Source organism: Chaetodon auriga, chromosome 13, assembly GCF_051107435.1.
Source record: "Chaetodon auriga isolate fChaAug3 chromosome 13, fChaAug3.hap1, whole genome shotgun sequence".
Lineage (NCBI taxonomy): Eukaryota > Metazoa > Chordata > Actinopteri > Chaetodontiformes > Chaetodontidae > Chaetodon > Chaetodon auriga.
The window spans coordinates 18,736,344-18,763,659 of NC_135086.1; the positions used below are offsets into that span (position 1 = coordinate 18,736,344).

The following is a 27,316-nucleotide window of genomic DNA, read 5'->3' on the forward strand; positions in this document are numbered from 1 at the left end:
CTGCATTGAAAGCTATTTTGGTTTGTAGCCCCTCAGGAGGGGAAGCTGTCTCCAAAAAGAGCAGGTGGTTAATCAATTATGTGTTATCTCCAACTGCTGCAGCCCGTTGGACCCAGACAGACCCAGACTGACACACACACATTCACAAATGGACAGACGTCAACAGGCAGATCGACAGGCTGACAGTCAGACACACAGAGGCCTGACCGAACACGTGCAGGTGCTTTCAAAGACAGTGGGATGGGCATGGGTTAGCTTGCAGCGGGCAAACAGGAGGACACGCACAGGCCGCCTGTCTGTAGATAGCACCTACCTGCCAGCCCTGAAACATTTTAATCATTTGACGGCCAATTACTCTGGAGCCAGGCAGAGCAGAACAGAAACTCACACTTCACTTCCCCGGCACTCGCAGATGGCCCTGCAGGCTGGATCTCCACTGTCTGTCTTCACTCTACCTGTCGACTCTAGCTAGCACAACTCCCGTCTGATATGGGTGAAAAAGCAACAGAATAAGGTGTTTGGCAAGAAGGGGAGAGAGGGGGATATCCATCATTCATCAAAAATGATACCGCTGAAATATGACGTGCCTTCTCACACCGTCTATTACAACATCAAGGAGTATAAAAGGCAGGAGATTGCAAAAATGTTAAAATATGTGGGAAATTCAGATAACAAAACTACCATCAGCAGCACAAATGTTCTCTCAAGTTTCAGCATTATTTAATTAGATGGAGGGACTCTCTTCAAGTTTCTTCTCATAAGCTATCAAAGCACATTATGAGCAGTCCATGCCACGCTAAGATGCATGGAAACACAGCGAGGTTAAACAAATTTACTCATCTTAAAAAAAAAAAAAAAACGTGATATTTTCAAGTCAAAATTAGTTTGTAATTTATCTGAGATAAGATGGACCCTTTCCAACAGAAAATCTGTAAAAACAGCCAACAGCCAACCAAACATTAGCCTGTCTGTGATCTGTGCTGAGGCCTCTGTGGTTTGGATTGAGCAGCGAGGTTAGCTCTTTCGGTTTCCTGACACCATCAGAAAATCAAAACGTTGTCAGTTTAATGCTTTGACATGCCACCAAATGCTGTCAGTGTGTGACTGGCAACCGAAAACAATGGATGACTTTTGAAATGAAGCACTATATGATGGATGTCAAAGTCACTCTCAGCACTATTCAACATTTACAGTGCTTGATTACTGTTTGCCTCATGCTTGACACTTTGAATCATCAAGTAGGCAGGAATTTAAATGAACGTAACTTCATCATTTACAGAGAACAATTGTCAATAACGAAATATATGAGAACATTCTCGGAAATTGTTTGCAACTTATTCTGGTGCTCAGCTGTCCATCTGCGTGAACACCAAAAAAGTTTGTGAAAAGGGGTTTCAGAGATATGCTCAAGGCTACAGTTGTAAAGCAGCACTGCATATGAGATGACAAGCTGAAAATTATAAATGAAGACATCCGTCACTGAGCCACTGTGCTGCAGTAATTCCTTTAGACGATGTCATATAATTAATACATTCACTTTGATGTTTTTTACAGCGATATTCGTCATGGCTACTGCGGTGGGCAATACAGAATATCAGTAATATATGCTTAACAATTTAATTGATTACACACGCCATCAATGTATCAGAGAGAGAAATCCATGGCAAGTGACATCTTTCATCACAAGTAGAGCATTATTATTAATGCCTTCACAGAACTGTGGTGAACAGGCTTTCTGGGTGCTTGATTGCAACAAATAACAAATACAGAAATTCTGCAAGGCCCGGCAAGTATTCGGGAGAAGTATGACAAATGAAGACCACACGGAGTAGAAACAGACCTGCCTTCAAAGGATTTACATTCGCGCATGTCTTGCATTTTAAAATGGTGAATACATGCAATGTTGGAGTGTCAAGAGAACTTAAAGGACAAGTTGAATCATACGTCCAGTCCAATTCAAAGACCTGCTTCTTCCTCCTTACACTGACAAATACTTAAACCACTCTGTCTCATGCTAGTCATCCTACTATTTTTGAATTGGCGACCTTGTAGCATTGCAATGTACGTCTTGTGTTACACTGGTCCCTCTATGAAATATACTGCCTTTATATAATTGTAAAGAACGGATGATAGGTGATTATTGCGTTCTCTATTTCTCTCTTTAGATGGTGCTTTTCATGTGTCACGCTTTCTTTGACAGGAGACATTTATCACAATTTCTGGGCCATTGGCCAGAGCTCAAGTGGTCCATGTGATGGAGGTGTGAGTTGTTCTACACTCTGACCCACAAAAACACTGTGCAACTCAGTTCGTCTCACAGGAAGGGGGCCTCACAAAGTCTGCATCCTTAATGCCGTGTTCACACTGAAAATAGTGCGGTGTTCCTGCTCCTAGTTGACCATTAAAGGTAAATTATGTCATTTACATTAAGCAAGTGTGCTTCAGCTTATTATTTAGGAAACATAATGTGCAGCTAGATAACGTCATATTGCGACAAAAGTTAAATCAGGTTAAACTTTCTTTGCCCGACGGCCCTGCATTCTTCTGCTGGAGCCCCCTGCGTTGGCACCCCCAATTTGCCAAGATGGTAGTCTTGACACAGAAGCTGTGTTTTTTGACACAGTGCTATTGTCGGTCTGAATATGGCCTCCTGCCTGCTCTGCCAATCTGTTAACCTTTTATTTTACTGTCAGAAGTGGTCGTCTTGGTGGCACAAGATGACAATAATTGCTATTTTGGTATAAGTGAATGAGGCAGATGAAGCAGTCTTTGGGTGTTCCATGTAATGGAGCACAGGGCTCAGAGGGAAGTCAGCCGTGTTTATCCCTCTAGTTATCCCTCTATCTAAATCTTTCCTCCAACTGATGATGAGGCTCTGGGGGACATGCTGCTTTAATGGGAATCCTGCATATTTCACGTTCTCTCTTCTCTCTCTCGTTCCTTCCCTCCTTCTCTCCCCCATTCCTCTATTTATATTTGTGCTCTCTTCCTCGCTCTGCTTGTGTGTGTGCCTCCTTCACCTTGGCACTGGAACAGTATTTTCTCCATGAGGGTTTGTTGACAGCTATCCTCCCTCTCATCGCCATAGACTCCATTGGCAGTCTCTCACAGCAAGGGCCCAGCTTTTTACACCACACCGCTATCAGCAGTGGGCCAGCTGTAAGCAACGCCCGCTGCTTTCAGCTTATCTTTAAAGCTCAACCATTTGGATCACACTGACCACAAGGCAGCAGTGGCGTCCTTCGTGTAGACGTCATTTAAAACTCATCTATCACTGGAGCAACATCATTAGTGCAGCCCTACACATCAAACATCCCATCATTTAGTCATTTGACATAGCCATTGAAGACACAGACAAATGTGAAAACAATGAGGTGATACTGTGTGCATCTGTGGCGCTTGTTAAATAGATGAGGTTTACTGATTCTCTACTAATACAAAGCATTTCCACGACAAGAGATAAATCTAAATAACAATGGAATGCATTACCCACACAAATACACACACACACACACACACACACACACACACAGCTAAGCTTCTATAGCTCAGGTATGTTCAGGTGCCATCTTTCACATAAGCTGAACATATTTCAAAGAATTGTGCATGTCTGTGTGTGTCTGTGTGTGTGTGTGTGTGTGTGTGTGTGTGTGTGTAAGAGGGAGACAGAAACATTTTACACCAGCAGTATCAGCAGCATATTAATTATGTGGTGTGTTTACCTGGAGGCAGGCAGGCGCTCGGCCATGTGGTTTGTTGACGTCCACAGCTACAAGCTGCCATCCCCCAGCAGCATCTTCATGGAACATCTGTGGCACAAGGACAGCACATGAGGGGCAGAGCACACAAAGAAAGCCTGCATACTATTCAAAGTACTGGACCAAACTCAAACACACACATCTACCCTTTGGCAACAGCTTCATAAAACATCTGTGGCCACAAAAAAAGCTGAAGGCATTATACACACAGATTCGTACCCACACAAAAACAGCATGGCAGCTACTAAATACAGTATGTAGGCCTAAGGACCTAACACCAGAAATAAAAACAAACCAATATCACAGCAGAGACTTTCACGCTCACAAGACAGCTGGCTCACTCATAAATATCAATCATTCTCCTAAAACATGAACAAAACAACTTGGTAATAAGCACTATCATGACAACTGGTTCATTCACCTCAAACTTTACTCAAAGTCAATTTGGCAGAAGAGTTAACATGTTAATGTTACCTTCACTTTGTTGCCACACCTTGCTGCAAGGTAAAGCGGCTGCTATCTGCTAATATTATAACAAGATTACAGTCTACAGTCATGCCAGTGGCTTGGTGAGAATGCACACACGGACTGAATGCTAATGTCTGCAGACTAACATGCTCAAAATGACAAATCTAACATGCAAATGTTTAGCAGATGGTTTTAATTTTGTATGTTAGCATGCTAATATTTGCAATTTACACAAAACAAAAAATAGGCTGTTGGGAATGTCATTAATTTTGCAGGCATTTGGTCATAATCCATTGGATAAATTGAAATTTTGACCTGATGGCAGCACTAAATGAAAATTCAGAGAATTACATGATATCAGGATAAAGGACATTATGGCAATTCATCCAACAGTTGTAGGAGACTCAAAAATTGGGAGATCGTGCTAGTCATTAGGATGCATCATCTTGGAAGCAGTGATGTCAGTACAAAATTCTGTGTGAATCCTTTCAGTAGATGTCGGGATGTCACAGAAAGTAAAAACATCAACCTGCTGGTGGATTACCAAAGTCAGTACTCTGAGGACCATATATGGTCATATTTGATGTGACACTTCAGTCTGGACCAAAGTGGAGGGAAAATAACATTGCATTCCACATATTGAACTGCACATAATGCATATTTTACAAATTGTCCAGTGTCAATGCTCCATTTGTTGAATGTCCTTTGCATGACTGTCCTTTCACATTCACTTGACATTTCTCCTACTTTAGGTGCTGAGTTAAGTCACTGTGTATCATGAATTGTTTCTGAAATTGTGAGAATGAGATACAACACAAGTATGAGAAAAGTGTGAGACCCAAATAAGATTTGAAAGTTTAAACTTCCATTTGCACCTCACAGCCAATACAAAGACCTGCTGCTTGCTTCTTACATACAGGAATCTTGAAACACAAAAGTTTGTCCCCCTCTGTTTCAGCTTTGTCTTATGTCTGTCACATCTGTGTCACATTTTATCACATCTTAGCAAGCCCCTGGTTCCCAATCCATAGCTTTTATCATCTTGTTTTAATATAACATGACAAAATAATACTATCTACAACGTTGATGTCACACACAAAAAGTTGATATTATATCATATCAACTACAGACAAGCCAAAGTAGACTTCAGTCTTCAGTGCAATTCAGCTTCAAGTTCAGCCCTTAATTACAACTTCACTCATCAAAATGCTGGACAAAAAGCCTGATCCTGTGAAACAAAAGTGGATTTATCCATTGCCATTTTATCAACACAGTTAGGCTTTACAGCCTAATCTCCATTAAAAGCCTCAGTAATCTGGAGACAGCATAGCAAAGTCCCTTGACTTTGCTATTATGGACAGTGTGGCATGGGTTCTGTCTCACGGGGCCACCTAATACCAGCCTACCTCTCTAGGGAGCATGGAGAAGGAAGCATATTGTTTCAGCCTCTCTGATTGACAGTTAAGTGTTTCACCACAGCTAATTAGCCCCCCCCCCCCCCCCACCTAAGATAAAGATTGGGGCATGATGATGTGATTACAATTAATTTTGATAATGGATAGAAAGGATAATTGTTTTCAAGGTCATCTCAATATATGCATGCCAGTGGCACCAGCCTGTTTTCTATCACGGTTGAAGTAACAGAGGTTTCAGCTTTATGACTTTCCAAGATGTTCTATTTTAAAGACTGGGGGGCAGCACTCAAAAACAGGTCACTGATTGTCTCCATTATCTAACAATACAGAAATAACAGCAGAAATAACAATCATGATTATTAATAATAATAATTTTAGCTGTGGCTCATGTTTTGGGAACACCTCAATAAACTGTCTAAAACTGGCGACATTTTGTAATAATATGAAAATGTTTGAGAGGGAATTTGCATTCTTAATGAATCCAGTCCAAATGCATAAGTTCTGATATTCTTCAGTGACAGGACAATGATAGCGTTTCTTTTCAATCAGTAAAACATCTGTAAAACGCACATTCAGATCTACACATCCACCCACCATATTCTTCATTTGTTGTTGTATTTATTGCTGTTTTAATTGGCTACTGTCCTTATGTAGTCATTATACCTTGGGTAGTTTCAGAATTTTATGTGAATTCTGAACACATTCAGAGCGGCCCAATCAGGAGGTCAGTGGTTCAATCCCTGGCCTTGGCAGTCCACATGTCGAAGTATCCTTGGGCAAGATACTGAACCCCAAAACTGGCCCCAGTGCTGTGCCATTAGTGTGTGAATTCATATGTACGTCACTTTGGATAAAATGTCGGCCAAATGACTAATTGTAACTGTAATCTGAAACAAATAATATTTTCTTATCTTTTCCACTGCAATCTGCACAAATCATACATTTGTTTCTCAATTTTCTCTGCTTCAGACCCATTTCCCAAGCATCTTCTTCAATCCAGAGTAGTATACTGTAAGTGGGGAAGAGGCAATTAAATGCCTGTCACATCAAGAGAAAAATAAGCTTTAATCAAGACCTGAGTAACAACTCCTTTCATACCTAAAGGGACGTTTGTAAGACTAAACGTTCAAACATAAATGGGTGAAGGATGGTGAGGAATTCACAGGCATTGACATGAACCTCCAAAAACTGTCAGTTTCATTAGTATTGCTATACCTTCACCCAAATCACTTCTTCATGACACTGAATGCCCTTTTAAACCATGGAGTCAACTCAATAGTCCTTATTATCTCTCTTTTGTGTATATCCCTCTATGGCCTGATCTCTTGACACTTTACAGGCAGTGAAACCTGTTGAGCACAAAACACCTTTGGAGGTAACAATTTTGTTATTAGCTTCTCAACATCTATATTGAACAAAAACAGCGACATGCAAGTTGCTATTTTAAAATAAATATTAAAATCTTCAGTACAAATGCCTTTTATAGTATTCGCCACAGCTGTATGGTTAGACTTTGGGGTTGTCACTCGCTTAGTGCTTGTGTTGATTTATTAAATCCTTAACATTTGCAACCTTGGCTATCACATCTTATCAAATTATTCTGGGGGCATTTCATGCCTTTATTGGATAGCAGTAGTGGAGAGAGGAAATGAGGGAGAGAGACTCAACATTGCGGATCGGTGTCTTATTCCTAAGCCACGGTGATGTTTTTAAGGGACTTGGAAACAATGCAGACAAGCTGATGTAAAGTCTTCTTTACTTAATATTTGATTCATTTTTGAAGTAACAAACCACCACTGCAAACACTGCTTCTATACAAAGGTCGATAATATATAGTAAGGCTACATGTCTTCAAGCTGGTGGATAGTGCCTCTTGTTTGTTCTGGGTCTGTCCAAGGTCTCACACCCAGAATACATCCAAAAGGGATCATGGGAGCATCCTGATAAGACGCCCAAACACCAGAGGTAATTCTTCTCCAAGCTCATTCAAGAGGTCCAACCTCCTTAGCTTGGCCCCAAGGGTGACCCCAGACATCCACTGACATAAACTAATTTTGGACACTTGCATCTTCAATCTAATTTCGGTCACTGACCAGAGCTGTGATGGAACAACAGGAACCATGATGAAAATAAGTACTGGACTTTGTCATGATGAGATGGGATGTAACAATATATCGAAAATATATCGAATCTCATGATATCAGTATAGAAATACAGCTCGATGCCGTCGTTTGACTGTGACGATATCTACCATGACGTTATATGGTTATGTACCACCTATCCTTGTCGAAAATTGTATTTCTTTTAAGAATTGACAAGATGCATTGGTGAGTATAGAGCCAAAGAGTTAAGACTGTTTCCTGTGGTCGACAACAATGGATTTCAGAGGTCAGAAACAGTTTACAGTATACAGGCCACACTTCAGTCGCACAGTGATACCAGCTCTGTACCAAGAGACAAAAGCTACAGTGACACAGAGCCTCAAAGAGCCAGAGTGCATCTGAATAACCACAGATGGGTGGACCTGACGAGCTTCTCAGAGCTATATTACAGTCACAGCTGATGTTATGACAAGAAAATGGGAAATGAAACATATTGACCTACAGATGTGGCCTCTTTTCCAATCACACACTGGACTCAGCATAGCTGAGGTTTTGAAATCTGCTATTTTGGAGTAGGAGCTCGACATGAAGAATAACAACAATCATCACGGTATTGCCGTCATTACAGACAATGTTTTGCACACACTTTAAACCTCACTTCACGAGTTTGAATGTAGGCCGCAGAAGCCATCTGCCTGGGTTAGTGACCCAACTAATGCCCCACACCCTGGGCAACTCCTAAACAATGGGAATTCATCCTGTGCCAGAGAGTTTGATTCCAACGGAGGTGTGTCAAATAGAGGTGAGTCCTCTTCCCATAGAGAGGTAACTTTTCAAATCACAATAACCAAGTGCAAGGAGCAGGCCTTTGCCCGCAACCCAAGAACCTGCTTGTCAAATGACTGAATAAATCTGCCTTATCTGCTTTATTAAAAACAAATTTCTGGCCTATGTTGTAATTAAGCAGATTTGATCTTATCTGATCTTACATCTGGTAGTCTATGGGCCCTTAGCCAATTCTGATGTAAGTGGAGGCATTTATTGATGACCGTGCACTCCTGTAACCCTTAAGAACACCATTCCTGTCAAAATGTGTTTGTGTTCATTCCTTTGATTCTTCTGAAGTCATGCAACTTTGATGAGCTGAATTTTGATGAACGAACAGATTTTTATACTCTGTCCCAAGATGACCAGCTTTTAAAGGAAGCTGGTGTTCAAGAAATGTTTAGAATCAGATCAGATTTAGGTGCCACATAAAGTTGTCCGTGAGGCGCTACCCTGTCAGCTCGTGTGTCTTTAGGTGCGTTGGTTGTACCTGTGTTGTAGCAGTAGAGGTGGTGCTGCTCCTTGACCCCCACATCTGTTGAAACTGCACTCTGATCTCAGCAAATGTCTCGATGATGACTGCAATGAACACATTCTGTAAGAGAGACAGACAGAGTGAAACAGAGACAGTGAGAGAAAAAGAATGTTGTGGCAATTAAAAATAAATGACCAAGTGCAGGTCCATCTCTTGACTTCCTTTCACTATCTGTGACATGACATTCATTCTCTCATTAGCCAGAGAACATTCTACTAACAAGGGAAAATCTTTATGTCTGTAGGTGAAAGATTAGGCTATGTCAATTAAGTAAAACCTTTTGGTGTCCAGCCATCCCCTGCTGCCATGCCACAGGAGCTGAAAGCCTTATAAAAAGTGCAGAAGGGAGAGACTGTTTCTAACCTTGACGAGCCATGCCAAGAAGAATATGAGAGTTATAAAGTAGAAATAGGAGCGCCAGCGAGGGAAACTGTCAATGGCTCTGTACATGAGGAACACCCAACCCTCCTGTGAGGCAGCCTCATATACAGTGAAGATACTCGTACCTAAACAAAGACAGACACATGATGAAAAGCAGAGACTGTTATTGAAACAAGTGTCAGGGTTGGTCTTTTGCTGAACACAGCGACGTCTGTGAGCCTCACACCAATTATCATGGCTCCCTTCAGACGAAGAATTTCACAAAAGACAATACCTTGAGTTTCTCTTTTTATCTATAATTAATGTGCATTCGGACAGCTTACAGGATGAAAAATACAGCGTCCCTTTATATCCTCAAAGTTCCCTTTTTAACAAAGAGAAGCCTTAAAATTCTAACTGTTTGGCAGACTGATTAATCTGATGAAATTATCTTTAATGCACGTCTTTGTCTCTGTCACTGACAAATTTGGTCAGATGTAGCTAATTAACATACATTCTATGAGTTGGCCAAACTACAAAATGAATCTTTTGGCTGTTTTCCGGTTAATGTGCTCTCAGCAAATGAACTGTCTGTGCTTTTAACACTGAGCCAAAGATGATTTAATCCGGATAGAAACTGTGTCCTTGCCGTTCTCTACATCAGTTTTAGACAGGAAACCAAGTCAAGTGTAACTGACAGACAGCAAGCAATTCAGAGACGGTAGTTGGAGTCGCCCAATTCAGCTATTAAGCATATCATATCATATCATATTGGCTATATTGGCCAGAATTAGTTCATGAAATATCACAGTTACAACATTGTGACAAAAATCATCTTTCTTCTGCATGGATGTGAATAACAATAGCACATTCTCAATTAACTCTTTTAGAAAATGAAAACTATGAAATAAGACTGTCCATATCAATAAAATTTGTTTTTCTACAATGCTCTTAAAAGACACTAAAAGATACATGAATATTTATAAAGTGTGATGTCTGGCCAGTACATTCAGGCTGTAAATTGCACTGAATGTGCCATGTTCCAGTCTATAATGGCTAAATTAAGGCACTGTTTACTGCGAAGCTCTCACTCTCCTTCACGGTTATCTACAGATTAGGGGCACTGCACTGTGCACTGACACTGTATTTGAGCACTGTTGGGCTGATAAGAGTGCAGGATGCTGCTGAATGGCACGCCTTTGTGCCAAAGCTGCTACGAGCAGAACGTTAGTTCTCACTATAGTATATCACAGAGTATTCTAGAAATTTAGAGGTGAAAAGAAAAAAAGAGGCAGCGTTATCAGTGTGAGGCACTACATGCTACTGGTTTTTCAATTGCTATCAGACAGTTGTGCGTATGTGTGTTTGAAAGCATTAAACATGTCAGTGTGCAGCTTATACCTAGCTCATTAAAGCCACTGTAACCAAGCTCCTGTCGGCTGAGGCCCAACTCTTCCAGGTCCATGCATTTGAAGCCATAGGGACACTGGTAGCCCTCTCCATCAGGGGAACAATGGGTGTCTGGAATGGCCAAGCTGTTCCACGTCACATCACTGACCAAAAAGAAAAAACCTCTGAAGTAATATGTATGTAATTTGGGGTACATGGATTCAATGTCTAGACAAGACAAATACTCTGCATAGTGTGGGTAAAAATAACAGATAACAGATTGTAACAGCAAAATGAAGACAGAACTGGTAGATTTCGAGTATCTACGTCGGACCGACACATATGATACACACATACACACATTGCCCCCCCCCCCCCCCCTTTCCCTGTCTCCCTGTCTTTTAGCCACAGGTGTTATTCCAGGGGCTGCTTGATTTCTCTAATGAAAATTAATGCCTTCAAATTGGCTGCCCAGACATTCATCCAAATTGTTTATTAAGGGGTACAGGATCAGAGGGGATAATTTATTGCACTATCACAAAGGGCAATCAGAGGCATAGTGATGAATGCTGATAAAGCTAATTATACTGGGCTGAATAATACCACTGTGTCTTATCAAAGAAATCACTTTCCCTGATGACAAAGGAGAGATAAATGGAGCCTCAAATGAGAGCAAATGTCCAGTAATAACATCGTATTAATAATTTGGTGAGTCAAATGAAAAACAAAACATTTGTGATAAGAAAATATTTATGGTTGGTTTTCTGCATCAGTAATTTGATCAAACCAAGATTAATCTGTAAAGCTCTGCATAATTGAAAATGCGAGGTCCTGTCAATAACCTCTGCCCATCTCGGCTAACAACTCTCTATCCAATTGGAAGTGACTAACAGACTTGTTTTTAATTCCAATTTCTCATAAAAGAGATATGCACAAACCACAATGTAGCTTTAAACAAATCAGCGAACACAAACGTCATCCTCCCGTTCAGCAGATCTTATTCATACTGCACGAATCTATGAATGTTATTCATGCAGTGGAGTTAAATAGCGATGAGGTCAATTGCAGAAATCCTGACATCCATAAGAGGAGACCCTACTTTGTTCACAAATCCAAAGCCATTTTCATCTAATATCCATAGCAGAAAATGTCTCCCCTGCTATTTTTCCCAATTTCCAACAAATCCCTTGTGTGTCAAAAGCCAGGGAGCTTTGACTTTGTGCCAAGGGCAGATAGAGATTAGACATGTCAGTCCTCGTGTGACATATTTCTAAAATACCCTATTATAAGCATACATATATAAGGGATTTAGGGAAAGGAGCACAGGAGCAAACAAATTAGCTGCACAGCTGCCACGCTACTTTTGGAATGATGTTACAGAGCGATGTCAGAGGTATAAACATGATCATTTCCCGGGCTCTCTTTCCTGCTATGGTAAATGCATGTGATGTCCCTAGGCTTTGGCTCACAAACAGTAAGGAGAGATAGAGAGGCAACTGTTGAGCAGAAATGAGCTTAATATAAAGGCTGGACAGTGCAGAACATTTTAATTATTATAATTAGTGTTAGCTCTCCCTGCAGCCTGGGGCTTTCACCATGATGGTCGCTTCCCCCATCAATTGTCTCTACAAGGATTAATATTCTCTGTACAATACCATCATCATCCTCAAATGAATGATTCAATTCCAAAACATTCACCAATGTGTTTAAATACATACTGATTTTATAACACACGGTCACACATCCCTAATCCCACATCTCCCCCAGTGCTGCCACCCCGGGAATTCTAGAGAATTTCAACATTGACACTGGTCATTTTGCTCTTATTAGAAGCCATATAAAAATTAGTGTTCCAGGGTGCAGGATTTGGGGGGATCTATTTGTGGAAATGCGAGCATATATTCAGAATCATGTTTTCATTACCGTATAATCACCTGAAAATAAGAACTGTTGTGTTTTTGTGACCTTAGAATGAGAACCTTGGAATATGTCTACAGAGGGATCAGGTCTTTTTCACGGAGTCTGCAATATTTCTACATCAGGCCTAACAGATAAACCAAACAGTGGCTCTAGAAAGTGGCTTTCATGTTTTACACATTTTTAGCAGCCAGCACTGGGGGGGGGGGGGTGAATCAAGGACGATTCTACTAATCCTTGAGCTCCTAAACTGTACCTAAACTGTGTGTTAGTCTACTCTAAATTACTCTCATAAAAAACAACCAAAACTGACTGACTGACTACTGGACATGGAGAGAATGCAGTACAGAAGTGTTGCTCCACATAAAAAGGCAAATTTAATGCACGAGGCTACTGCTTAGACAGTCACACCACATTGATCACAGAAGATGAGATGCTGTCGGGATCTGTCAGATTCAGCTCAGCAGGTGACAGTTACTGACTGATCAGGCTCACCCATCACTGATTTGCTTTGCAGTCATTAATTAAAGCTGGACGTCACAGTGCCGGGCATAAACAGGACACCATGTTAAGTTTTTTGCAAGAGTAAAATATTAGTGGGTCGGCTAGTTACACAAAAATGGGAAGGTTTCTGTGAATTTTTATATTCCACACACTGTGCTTGCTTTGTCTATTATTGTCCAAGTAGCTTTATTCTCATTGCATGGTTGTCTTAAAGAGGAACTCGTTAGCAAAGCTCTTGCTCTGTTAGACCTTACGTAAGAAAAAAGACAGACCCCTTTGCTGTGTTTCACACAGGCAGACTGTAAAACAAGCTACCACCTCTGCAAACCAATTTCCTGAACTCACAAGAAACATAAACTTATGAGCACAAAGCCTGCAGGAAGAATTCATCAACGCTGAGGAGCGAGTCTACAGTATATTTTGTATTTGTCAGTAGCTGTATGCATATGCTATTTATGTTTTGATCACACATACTTGCGAGCAAATTAATTTAGAGTGACTTTGAAAGCCTGTAACGTACCACTGCTGTTTTGCTTTGATGTTTTGCACTTAGTTCTGGCACATGCTATAATAACAAGGACACTCAATGTATGAAATGTATCTTCTAGCTTGTAAAAATTGCTTCAGTAGAACATAAAATACATCACTTCCATTAAGGGCATTCATTAAAGGGCTACAGGATGACAGTTCAGTGGCATTGCCAAACAGAGATACTGATGTGGAAACAGCAAAAAAGGCATCTAAAGTTACATTTCTCTACACTTTGTTCTTACCCTTTCTGTGTTTCATTAGTAACACAGTGATGGTTGAATGTTCCAAACATCTGAACACCCAGAATTCCATAGAGCAGGAGAAAAAACAGCAGGAAGATGGAGACACTCCAGATCTGTTCTCCAGATCGCCTGCAAAGCAGATGAGTGAAGAAAGGCACATTGAAATGACACACGTTTACATCTACGACTAGCCATTAATTGTGGAGAACCGTATTAAATGCTCATGACAGTTTCGTACTTCAGAATGTTGGTGATGCGGGATCGAGGAAGCTCGAAGCGGAAGTAGATCCTGAAGGCCCGGATCATAATGAGCGCACGGGGGATTCTCAACATTCCCCATGGAGACATCTGATCCACAAGCTCTGCTATTTCAAACACCTAAAACAAAGAGAAACGGATTGTTAAGAATTATGAAACACTCTAATAAAATGAAACTGCCTTGTGTTGAGCTGTAGAAGCTCGTGGAGGAAAAAAAATGGGACTATAATTGCAGAAAAGATTGTAATAGTAGATGCTGCAATATACCTGCAGCACCAGGGACACCCAGATGAAAAACACCATGAAGCCATCAAACACACACCAGCGATCCTTGACATAAGAGTTATCCCCCTGTGCAGAGAGAAGCCGAGCAAAGGGAGACGTCAACGGTCAGACAAAATGGCAAAAAACAAGAGAATGATTGGAATAACTGAACAAACAACTGAATGTGAATCATCATCATACAGGGCCATATTTTTCAAGAAAGCTGATGTATTCTACCTATTACAAAACATCCAGTCGTGTTCTGAGGATTTAATAACACCAGTATTTAAGGGTTTGAAAATTGTCCATATCAAGAGCCAACAACCTTCTGAATATCTGACACAGAAAGCTTTTATCGTGATAGAGAGCCCTTTGTGTGAAAAAGTATTGGTATGTATCCATGTTTAAGGAAAAATAAACAAGCAGAACCTGCGACGGCTTTGACTGACTGCAACATTCAAAGAGCCCCATTCTCAACACGATAAGACAAAAATGATTAAACCCCAGAAGTGTGAACAAACCGAGATGTCATGGGGCCGGCAAAAATGGGCACACTTAATTACCACTTACAGAGAGCGAGAGAGAGAGAGAGAGAGAGAGAGAGAGAGAGAGAGAGAGAGAGAGAGAGAATCTGTAAGAAGCTCTTAGGGGGTCAGTCTTCCACAGGAAGCTGCAAATAGGAGGGTGTGCTCTGAAACACTCTACAGATAAGACCATGTTTGATCACACACTGACAACAGCAAAAGCATGCAATTACTTTACCAGGCAATGGGGATCATTTGTTTTGCGCAGGCACTTTCATCAACTGGCTACGAAAATGTCCTTAAATAAGGTTATGGACATAAAATACCAAAGACTTTAAATATAGAAACCCAGAAATTAAAATGTGTATTGCATGAATCAAGTTGAGAAAGAGGGAGAAGAAATGTTCCTGTTTTCACACTGTGTTCATGCACTGGAGGACAAATCTGTGTCCTCCAGTGCCTCCCTGCTTGTTATCCCTGATTTGACAATTAAGCTGTCCACACTCTTTATGGCAGTAATTATGGGCCTTTCATCTGCCAGCTGTCTGTTCCTGGTGGCTTCTATAGAATATTATCTGTCTACCTCGTATTTGAATTGTGTTGATTCATCTGAATTTACAGCTCAATACGAGTACTGAGGTTGAATTTAAAGTATGACAAAAATCTGACGCGGCACAAAAAGGCCACCTCTGAATATAATCAACTGGGATTATGGAGCAGTATGTCAGTAAGGTCTTGGCCTGCTCAGTGGGCTTCCCTTTGTCCACTTGATTTCACAAAAATATCTCATCTCAACTGAAAATGAACTCTTCAGTGTCCCCATGTTGCTTGACTTGACCAGTGATGGGAAGTTTGTTCCCACTTTGGCACGAAAAGTGTAGTTAACCAGTTCAATACCCCAGAACCTTTCTGTAAAGTTTCATCCAAATTCATTCCTACATTTTTGAGATATCTTGTAAACATATATAAGGAAATATAAGGAAAAAGGGGAAAACAACGCCCACAATTCCCATCCATGTACAACCTCAAAAACTAATTCAATACAATAACTTAGAAGTTTGTTGTATTTCCCATTTCCTTTGTCACTATTTAATTGTTAAATATTTTTAAATTTCAATTTTTTAATCTTGTTATAGCTTGATTTTGGAACCGTGCTTCATGTGACCACGTAACCCTGCCAGTCGCTACCTTGATGATTCCTCTGATGTGCATCTTGGCGATCATCTCGGCGGTGTAGAGGAACATGAGCAGTGTGTCCAGCGTGAACGTCACATACTGCAACGGAGGGTAGTGCTCAAATGTCTTGGGGGTGTTCATACACACGGAGATGACACTGATGATGGCACAGGCTCGCAGCAGAGTGTGCACCCACTGCAAGAAGAAGGACTCATGACGAACGCTCCAGCTAAATTTTCAAGGGAAATACATCAAAAAGTTCTATTTTAATATCTGGCATGAATGAACACTCACTGGTTTGTTGATCCAGAAGATGTCAGCACTGTCTGCGAGGGTCTCATCCGGCCCAAAGTCGGTCATGGGCTGGGCCTCGACCCGTGAGCTCTGTTTCCTCTTCAGCATGCTGGGGCTTGCCGTGCTATACAGAGAGTGGATCTGACAGAGAGAGGGAGGCGGACCACACAGTGACCAAAGCTAAATGAGGAGCGGGAGACCACTCTGGCTGCATCCAAGTCTGGGCAGGGGCGGTACCACTTTTTTGTAAATCCAGTCATGCGGATTGTCATCTAACTAAATCAATTTAATGTCTACTCAATGCAGCTCAGAGGCGAGGCACTTGGCCTGCCGTATATGGCCACATTAACTGTAACTGACTTTAAAAATACCAGTGCACTCCTTATACAAATGTACAAACCATAGGTTAAGCAATATTTAACTATAGTATCAAATAAGGTGTGTATCAATAGTGGCTTCTGGATGTAACTGCATTAAACTTTAGTATATTGTGACGTGCATTAAGCGAAATAAACTACCCTGACTTGAATTGCCAGAACAGAGGTATGTACTTTTTAATTAAACATGTGTTGCGTTGTTGAATGGCCACCGTGATACACAACGTAGCACACATGGAACACAGGACAAGTGTATTCACATTGGAACAGCTCCAGTAACTTACCATTTGAAAAGATCTCACATGATCTTCATCATACTGAACACCAAGGCACCAGTAGATTAAGCTGTACAACCTACTGTGCAGTGTGAGGAGGTGTGAGCAGGTGTTAACCGCGCGTGTTCAAGTACGTGTGTATGCGTGGTTGTGTGTATGCAGAAAAACAAAAGTGTAAAGGCTGTTTCAACATAAGAACACAAGAAGAAATGACACTCTGAATGGAGACAAAGCGCACATACCAAAGGGAAAAGTAAAGCTGAAATTGCTCCAGCACTGCACATAACATGCGATCAGGCATACCCTGTAAATAACACACAACAGTTAGTCAACATCATGGCTTATATGGTGTACAGTACACTACCCACATCTACAGTACGCTCATAGAGACAGGAATGCCCACCACGTCTGACATCAAGGCATATATGCGACACACTCTGTGAGTGAGTGAGTGACTGAGGTGTTGTGGAAAAAGAAGATGGGGTGGAGGAGGACCAGGGGGACTCACTGTGAGGCTCCTCATTGGTGCGTTCATCCCCAGGTCACAGAGGGGTGGAGAGACCAACCAGAGAGAGAGACTAGAGGTGCAAAAAGGAGAATGTCCTAAAGGCCTGGAGGTCCTGTGGCAGCAGTCAGTGAATGGTAGCAGTTATAAGAGCAGTAAAGAGGTGTGAGACACATTCACACATTCAGCACAAATCTATGCAATTAATGTTCCACCTAACTTACACAAAAACAGATTTTCTGTCTTACATCCAGTAGTATGTAGCCAAGCACATAGTTTTATCGAGATATCCATATGTCAGATCTCTGACATCACATAATGCAACATCTGTGGTGCGCTCAGAAAGCATCTCTTTCCACAAACAATGTCATTTTTACTCTGGATAATCTACAAATCACAGTGTCAGAAACTTTTTTAGCAGAAGTTTCTTGCCCAGAGTAACAGAAACTCAGGAAAAGAGTCATTGTTGTTAAAACTTTTCTTGATGCAATTTTTCACTTACAACCACAAGCTTAATTCCATTCACCATCATTATACTGGGAAAAAGGCAGATGTCTGAGAGACAGATAACTCAGCAGATACATCTAAAACTATCTGCATGGCTAGATACAATCATGAGAAACTGCGTGTTCTGTAATCTGCATGAACCAATGCTTCAAGAAAAAGCAGCATTGAAATATAATTCAATAATGTGAGACTGTCAGGGTATATCACAGGGACACTAAACAATAGAGTCAATTTGTGGAAGTTTCTGCTCATTTTAGACTCACAGACACAAACACAAAAAAATCAGGAAGCACATCAGACATCAATTTCCTGATGGAAAGGTGTGACAGCCTCTGACACTCCTCCTCCTTTTGTTTATTCCCTCTGCTGGTTACCTGCAGGTAGAGACAGGCGGAGCCATCCAACCTGAAGTCTTGCACCAGGGCAGGGTGGGCCTACAGTAGGGGTACATCCCAAGTCTGTTAAATTGCATCCATGTTTGTCTCACTTGCTTCTTAGATAGAGGATGCATGGAGACACGCAAGGAAACCATGCGAGGAATGAGGAAATGTGTTTTTAGAGAAATGAGACATCCTTTCCTCAGAGGTGTCACGTGAAGCTGCGTCTGTTTCTGATGACAGTGGCAGCTGATCACACCTGGATCAGCTGTCAGTCCGCTTTAAAAGCTATGGAGACGTTTGTTGAGTCTGTGTCTGTACTAATACTAATAAAGGCACGCTCATCAGTGCCAGAGCAGCAGTGTTTTCTCTCTGTAGCCTGTTACCTGTTTCACACCTGCACATGAATACCAGCCTGCACTCTGTATTTATACTGTGTCCTGCTCAGTGGCACCATTGTGGAACCATTCTGCTGGCAGAATACGTTTCTATTGTTCATTCCTTATATGCATCTGTATTTATTGATATTCTGACTATGAACCCACAATATGATTATGATTCTCTTTGAACACTGGAAATAATTTATTAAGCTAAATGTTTCAGAGAAATTGAAATTATGTAACGGATGCTCATCAGCCTCACATGTGACTCAGTGGAAATGACAACAGATGATGTAAAACGTGTTTGTTGCTGACTGACAGACTCTCTCCGATTTTAACTGTATCCATAATAAAAGTTAATGAGGGAAATAACCGATCATGAAAAGAAAAATCTTTCCCATAAATGAGGAAAGCTGTTTGTGCTCCTTTTGTTGTTCAGACCCACAATGAACACAGATCTGTAACCAGCTGGTGAATCAGAAAACAAATAAAATATAAAACTTAACACTTGAGTTTTTAATCTGTTATCTGTCTTTACTCTGGAATGAAACTTCACTGATGTTAGGATGTATCAGATCAGTCCAATCAGGGCACAGTCCAATCAATAACCAATAAGTTGATATTCAATGAGGGGGCGGGTCGGCCAGTAAGACTCCTGTCTTACTCCTCGATCACAGCTCCTCAGAGATCCCTCCTTGCTCCTCAATCCTTGCTCCTCAGGTCACAATAAGAGCTCTGAGACAGCCTTCAAGATTACCAAAAAGACTTCCGGATCAAGCGAGGATCAGGAGTGAGGAAATACAAAATAAGAGACTTGCAACGTACCCCACATTATTTAGGATGGCTCCTCATTTTCTCTCTTTCTCACCGTCATCACCAACCTTTTTGCTTTGCTTTTCCTTCTTGTTTTGCTATTAAAACACCAGACAGACATTCAACATTACAGCCACTACAGACTTACAGACTACAGGTTCAATTATTACATTGCTCTTGTCTTAGTTTCAAATAAAATATAGTTTGAATTACTTAAATCCTGTGTGGTCTCCCTCTTTGTGCCCAGGGGCTGTGGCAGTGGCAAGGTCTCGTCGTTCTTGTTAACAAAAAAATGTACTGATTAACTAAATTACATATTTTCAATTTGAGTTTGAAGCAAAACAGTTGAAAACTGAGTAAATGGGCTGAAAGGGCAGAATAGAACAGAGTAAATGACTTGATCTCAACTGACTGAAATTCAGATGTCAGACTTTTTTGTCTTCAAGTGTCATCTTGACAAAAACCTGAATGGTGGAACAATTTTTCACACCTTTTTAACAGTAAAAAGAGACAAAAAAAAATCTAAGCATGCAAGAACTAAAACACTGAGTTAGGTTGGGAATGCAGATAGAACAATGTAACTGGATCACCCTTGTTTCTTTTTATGCTCTTACCAAGAAAAGAAAGTGTCCATCCTATAAAACCCCATGTAGTTAGAAGCAATTTCCCGGTGTAATTGCTACACTTAACATATGCAGATGGAGACGTGAGGAAGAGTGAAAACAAAATTACAGGGTCTAAGTGCTATTATGTGGGAGTATAGGTGGCAAAGACTGCAATTACTTTCCCATTTGGAGAGAGGACATGTTCCTCACGGGCAGGATGCGATCACTGGGCAGATTAATTGTAACTATGAGTATTTGTTGGAGTCTGCAAACTTTCTTTGCTGAAGTTCTCTTGAAGAGTGTGCTCTGGCACTATCATGTTAATTACAGCGGACAGGAAAAAGTTTGGTCGATGTGGGCAGCACATCTGTACACTTTAATCCTCCTTCTTCAACGGAAAGGATCAAGACATTTCCAAAGTTACAGCGCACTCATACAGCTCCTGTGAGGGGGCCACACTAACATTCGCCTCCCTTTTCATTTCCGTGTTTGATTTAATCTAAAGCTGCGCTAATCAATATTTTACATAAACAATGGTTCAAATGATGAGGCGTAATGTGAATGGTGGCATTCAACCAACTCCACTAGAGTTGTAGTGTCTTTTTGTTTGATGCTTTGTTTTTTTTAAACACATATGTACATGCGTGTGTGTGTGCACGCGGGTGTGTCAAACAGCAAGCCCTGACTATAAGAGGGAAAAAAAGATCCTTGTCACAACTGATTCTTCCTGTGGCATCCTGTATAAGAAATGCAATTCATTAGAATTATCATTACTTAACTGTGTTTCTCTCATTTGCATGTTGTAACATTATGTATGTGCAGCCATTATTCCAGTCCTGTTTTCAGGATTTTGAGTCGTGGTCAGTTGTCAGCAAATTGCTGACACAAATTGGGCATAATCTTTAGAATAATCCAAAGCAGGTGTGGTAATATTGTTAAAACCTGCACATAGAGCAGTGTAGCTCCGTGTTAAGGGCCCACTATGGCTGACACACTGTGGCCTCACAGGCTTCAATGGGCGACTGAGGAATCTTACAGTCATTTTGGGAAACTGCTCACAGCAGACGGCAAGCTGCTGCGGCAAATGACCGATCGCACGTCGTGTACAATAGCTGTCACACAACTGGATATCAATCAAGAAATGCACGTCCATACTGAGATTGAACACTGACTGAATGACATCCGCTGAGCCAAGGTTACTATGGAAACGAATGCGAGCTAAGGTGCTACATCGGGCAAAGACAAGCTAAACAAGGCACGTAAACAGAAATGTAGGCACGCGGAACTCCTGTACCACGGTGATATAATATGTGCCAAACTGGCCACGTGATAGTGTAGCAAATACGCGATGATATTTAGCCAGGGCCTACTCCGGAGGATGAGCGTTTCTCCACTTCCTGGAGAAGCAGCAAGCTAGCTTGCAGCAGCAGCCTCAGCACCGAGGGTCAGGTGCATCCTTAAAGCACGACGGCGGGATGTCCGGTTACAACACGCCACGAGCGCAGGAGCAGATTAAGAAAACATACTGAATGACTTACGAGAGAAGGATTTCCCTGAGCTGCCGTGTCTCGTCGCGTCCAACACATCAGCTGTTTTCCGGGTGTGTGTGTGGATCGTGTGGGAGAGAGCGGGAGCGCGCGGGTTGCAATCACATCAACAGCACCAGCTCGTGCAGCGGAGGCGCGCGGCCGTCTCCATGGTAACAGTCGAAGGTCCTCAAGTTGCAGCGTCCCAACAGTCTCCCAGATATTCTTATTTGGCTCGATTGTTCTCACATGGTTTAGCACAGTACTGATAAACTGTGGCGGACTATCATCGCCATTGTGACAAAACCTTGTAGCAGAATTATTAAGGGGAAAAAAAGCTTTTATTCTCTGGCTTCATTTCTCCCTTTTTTAACTGCCAATCTTCTGTTTTTCTAATTGTTTAGGTGTGCCAGGTAAAACAAAGCACCGACCTTTCATGCATACCTTTTAGCAAAGTCCCTATAAATTATTGAGCTCGGTGGGACGGTGCTGTCAGGTCAACTCAGAGTATTGTAAAGTCCCTGTGGGGTGAGAGGCTCAGAGATTTGCTTCAGTCTGTTGTGTAGTTAACGTAGCTCTTCATAGGATCGTCCTTCCTTTGGCCTGAGCTTGTATCAGACAGTTTAAACGCTGCCAGAGCACAGAACATACACAGTCATCATTGGTCTATACAGTAAGTAATAAAATATGTAAGAAGGAAGGCTACTGGATTATAACTTTTTAACATTTGCATATATCCACTACATCTTTTTACAGTGCTTATATAATATTTCTATTGTATTATAATAATTCTACTCTGCAATAGTACCCAACACTGTTTTATTATCCATATCCTACCATGTGCAATTATCCATTGAGAAGCTGAGCCATCCTTCAGGATGTCCAAGGCAACTTTATACTAATATTTAGTTGATTCTATTTTTCATCCCCTTTTTATTGTCCATTTGTTCTTTTTCTATGTTTCCTTCTTTATATTTGCTATTATTGCTGTCTCCCTGTCTGTAACAATGTCATTTCCCTGGCATGGGATCCATCAATCATGTCTTATCGTATATTATCTTAATAAGATTAACCTTGTTTTATGGGGAAGGCCCAGAAACATGACATGACAACATGATGACTGAAAGATCAGTTTTGGCTGTCCAAAAATGGCAAAATCTAAAGCATATGTTAAAATGATATGGAATGGAAAATGTTTGAATTGCATGGGCAGAATCATTGATTATATGACAAACTTCTACATTTTATGAAGGCAATATGGAAAAAACATAGTGACAAGCAATTTGAAGAAAAGTGCTTGTTTAAGCATGTTATTTGCCCTTGTCAAATAACATTAATAAACACTGTAGAACAGTAATTGGTGCACAGTGGGGGAAGCATATCAACATCACTGGTTATTTTAAAAATCATGTTATGATAATATAATATAAAATAAGATAAGGTAAGATAAGATTTTATTTATCCCACGCCAGGGAAATTCATCCGTTATAGCAGCAGGGTAAAAAAGAAGAGTAAAAAAGAACATCTAGAGCAAAAATACACAATAAAAAAAAGACAAAACAAAATCAATAATAGATAAAAAGATACAAAATAATATCAACTCAATCAGGCAGTGACTGTGGTCTCAGTCCTACAGTACGAGCTGATTCTTTTATTGAATAAAGAATAAAGTGTAAAAGTAATTTCACTGGTAAATTCTTTTGTTTGTTTTAAAAAAGTGAATTCGTTGTACCATAGCTAATAATGCACATCACAGGTGTTGGAATAGTGGGTGGAAAATGCCCCATAGATAATATAGTAACTGCGAAATCTTCAGTGATACTGAAAAACATTAGTTTGGAAAAACAAGCTCAACTTCTGCTGTGTTTACCCATTTTTATTTGAACAGGTCAACAAAATCAGCCTTCCCAATACTGCTCCGCTGGTATAATCATTTCAAATGCTTTACTGAATTAAATGAAATACAGCTCAATTCAAGAATTTAGTCTGTTCATTAATTACAGCGCTGACACATATTATAATTCAGTCTGAAACACTTGGCTCCACACTGACCATTTACAGCTGATGATTATACTGTTAGCTGTTGCAGAAAAACCTCTGCTGTTTGATTAAGCTCTCAATAGTCCAAGCAGGGTTCTGCCAAAGGAAGTAATACCCCCTTAACCAACATGAACACTAGATCTTAGCACACAGTGAGGAACAATTGGGGTGGTGCAGGGCATGCATGTATCAGCACAGTAATAAGAAGTATGAATGAAGCAGGTGATGTCAGTCAGTTAAGGTTAAGGTCCTTTTCTCACTAGACGTTATGTCATGTCATAGCAGGTAGAACCACTACCACTAATGAAGACCAGGGAGCCATTATTCACAACGCTGGGTCCTTGGAACCTGCAAACTAAAGGGATGCAGCCACTGTTAGTTATTAATTACGCCTGTGCATGCTACAATGTCAAAATGTGAAAAGTGTAACTTCAGTGCTCTGCTTCATTATACACAATGCTTCATTTGTTGCTTATGGGCAAGAGTAAAAAAGGTATGTTGCATGTTACTCCTCTGAGCCCACTGCTATTTTAAAAGCTAGCTCAGTTGCAGCATTGGTGCAGATTGGACAGCTTTGCCAAGACTGGTTTTTGCATTCCGCTTTGCATAAAATTATATTAGTTCTACAAGACCAGAATCAAAATGTGTGTCATTATTACCGCAGTACTGTTTTGAACACACTTGTACTGGAACCGAAAAACACAGGCGTTAATAGCATTACTAACAGTACCTTCCATTCAAGTGTCCCAGTAAGCCATGACAGTGTGACAGTGACCCTGAAACTGAAGCAGCTAAATGGAATCCAGCCATCATTGGTTTATTATTCACACCTGTGCGTTTCCTGTTGTGTCAGAAACGTCTTCAGAGGTGAGGCCTGTTTGCAGCAGGGATTCATTTTGGTCCTCATTTATAATGAACAACATCAAAAGCAAAGATAAGAACAAAGCTGCAGCGCTATAGAGAGATCATCAGGGAAAGGAAGGGAAAGAAGTACAAGAAAACATAAAAAAAAGGCCAGTCTGCTTCTAATTACATCTCGAACTGGTGACTTAACTTTAAATTTTGGCAGTTTTCCCCACTCCAGCTCCTGCCCAGGACTGCTTCTCAGAGTCAAGACTAATCAAAGGCACTTGTATGTAGAAGACTGTTGGCCTCTGAAGGGATCGAGCCAGTTCAGGCCAGCCTGCTGCTCTTTCCCTCCTTCTCTCCTTTTCTTTCCCCTCACTCTCTCTGTTCCGTCCTGTCTGTTTAAGGGGAGAAAGGCTGAGAAATTCCTTCAAGCTACTTTACTTCAGGTTTCTGTGGGATTTAAACATGCACACTGAGGTTTTGGTACAGTCCATGTTAGTGTCGTTGTTTCTGATTCTGCTCTGTGCCGTGGAGGACACTTTGTTACAATCGGTGAGGTGAGTTTCCACACAGCTTTGTTTTTTCGTGGTTATTTTGGGGTAGTCAAGAGAGCAAGAAGGAAGAGGGAGGTGCAGAGTTTTGCTGACAAAGACAACATTTGGGGAGTACAACGTGGAAAAGTTTTCAGGAGTGCCTATACATGTAGTTTGCACTTGCAGTTATTTTGTGCAGTTTCTTTATGCTGCTTTACTTGCCAATAATTCTGCATGCTAAGGCAAGGAGGGGGGGTTGGGGTCTGCTTCTCTGTTTCCATTATTACTGTTGCATCACACCTTTGTAAAGCTTAAAGACATTGATTTATTTTCACTTGGACACCTCCCCTGACATGAATTACCATAACAATGTTATGACAGCTTTCGTGGTCGTGGGTTTGGTGCAATGGAAACTTGAGCTGCAGTGAGGGGTTCTGCATTTCAAGAGCTTTCACTGAGCAATACTTTGTAGCAACAAACCAAATGAAAATAAAGACGAAAATAATTTATCTATAAATCAGAACATTTATGCAAAAAAACTAAAACTGTAACTGCCCTTTTGCCCCCCTTTTTTTTAAATCAAATCAGGAATAGTTAACTTGATTGTAACTTGTTTTTTCAAAAATATTACATTTAATTGGAATCAAGTGTGAAAATGGGAAGAATGAAAGAAGGAATTGGCTAAAATATGAGTGTGAAAGACTAATTACTGTTTACCTTGGCCTTTAACAGTAGAGCCTCAGTCAGCAGTACTGTAAATGTTGCCATATGACTCAGCTGCAGAGGGGGTGTTTAAGCAGGTGCATCGTGCCTGTGTAGTGATTATATTCCGTATGTCATAGTGTGCAGTACATCGTATTTATTGGACAGCAGTGCCAAACCCATGCACGCTTTAGCACAGAAGGCAGCAGCCTCTGTGAATCCGGGTGATTACAGTGTTTTCCTCTGTGTTAACTGTTCATATCCAGATGATGTGTTCATCGTTCAGCTTGTTTACAAGGTATGTCAACATAACAACTTGACATTATCGACAAGAGTGGGTGTGAAACACTTGAGAACGCAGACAAGGCCTTCTTCTCTCTTTAAGCTTGGCCGCCAAGGGACTGCTATGACATTTTCATGTACATGCAATGCTGCATCTCACCAACATCCAGAATGTCAGCAGCTTCTTAGAGTCAGGACTAAGGTTGGAGGGCTCCACCTGGACTCATAAAACTACTATTACAATACATAACCTTTATTCTTCTTCACACAGGCTTTTACTCCTTATGGGCCCTATAGGTTAGTCCCCAGGAACAGCGCCAGGGTATGCAGCAACACATAGAAGCCTGTATAGACTTTTTTTGTTCTTGAAGCCACTCAAACTTTAATCGTTTTCTCACTTTACATTTCAATCACACAACAGGCTATTTAGTCAGATTCAGTGTGAAAAATTGTTTGCTATGTCTTCCTGTGATGTTTGCTTTGGATTGGGAACACAAATAGCTGACCAGTTTTTTTTTCCTCTCATGCAGTCTCAGAACAAGCAGGTATGTCGGTGGTCAGCTTTTATCTTTGTGTTAATTTTATTTTTAACAGCTTATTAGGTGGCATCAGCAGTTTTTAAGAGAAGTTTGAGATGGCATTGTTTGGGCTTTGTCAACTTTTTTGTTCCTTACTCTCAGCTTGGTGTGTCACAGCCCAAACAGGTTGCTCACTGAGCATACACACACATTGCACCTGCAATGTTGGGCGGACTAGGATTGTTGCTGTATCAATATGCTTAGCTACGCTAAAAGGCTAGATCTTCCTCGCCTTTATTTTGGTGATTTAAGTCTCCTTCCTCCTGTACATTTGTTTTTATAGACAGTTGCACAGAAATGACAGTATTATTTGGAGGCATTGGGTTTACTGGAACAAAGTACATTTACAGTGCATGAATAAGTCCACTGGTAAAAGCATTGATTTTATTCCATGCTCATGCACTG

At 40.9% G+C, this 27,316-nt stretch overlaps 2 protein-coding genes across 5 annotated transcripts in view; one reads left to right on the forward strand and one right to left on the reverse strand.

Moving 5' to 3' along the window:
• The window catches only part of nalcn (sodium leak channel, non-selective), a 64,718-nt gene extending 42,663 nt beyond the window's left edge, over positions 1-22,055 (reverse strand). Inside the window, exons 1-12 of one of the 4 annotated variants that reach the window (XM_076746578.1) lie at positions 21,940-22,051; positions 17,723-17,834; positions 17,457-17,518; positions 16,563-16,703; positions 16,281-16,463; positions 14,572-14,655; positions 14,285-14,424; positions 14,047-14,175; positions 10,865-11,016; positions 9,467-9,609; positions 9,059-9,163; positions 3,723-3,809 (exon numbers count right to left, since the gene is read on the reverse strand). In XM_076746578.1, the coding sequence (XP_076602693.1) occupies positions 3,723-3,809; positions 9,059-9,163; positions 9,467-9,609; positions 10,865-11,016; positions 14,047-14,175; positions 14,285-14,424; positions 14,572-14,655; positions 16,281-16,463; positions 16,563-16,703; positions 17,457-17,498 (1,206 nt within the window). In that variant the 5' untranslated portion in view covers positions 17,499-17,518; positions 17,723-17,834; positions 21,940-22,051. Of the gene's footprint in view, positions 1-3,722; positions 3,810-9,058; positions 9,164-9,466; positions 9,610-10,864; positions 11,017-14,046; positions 14,176-14,284; positions 14,425-14,571; positions 14,656-16,280; positions 16,464-16,562; positions 16,704-17,456; positions 17,519-17,722; positions 17,835-21,939 lie in introns of all 4 variants that reach the window. The other 3 variants (XM_076746579.1, XM_076746580.1, XM_076746581.1) reach the window with 3 other exon arrangements.
• Positions 22,056-25,105: 3,050 nt separating this feature from the next.
• The window catches only part of itgbl1 (integrin, beta-like 1), a 43,150-nt gene continuing 40,939 nt past the window's right edge, over positions 25,106-27,316 (forward strand). Inside the window, exon 1 of the mRNA XM_076746879.1 lies at positions 25,106-25,373. Within this exon, the coding sequence (XP_076602994.1) occupies positions 25,282-25,373 (92 nt within the window). The 5' untranslated portion in view covers positions 25,106-25,281. The remainder of the gene's footprint in view (positions 25,374-27,316) is intronic.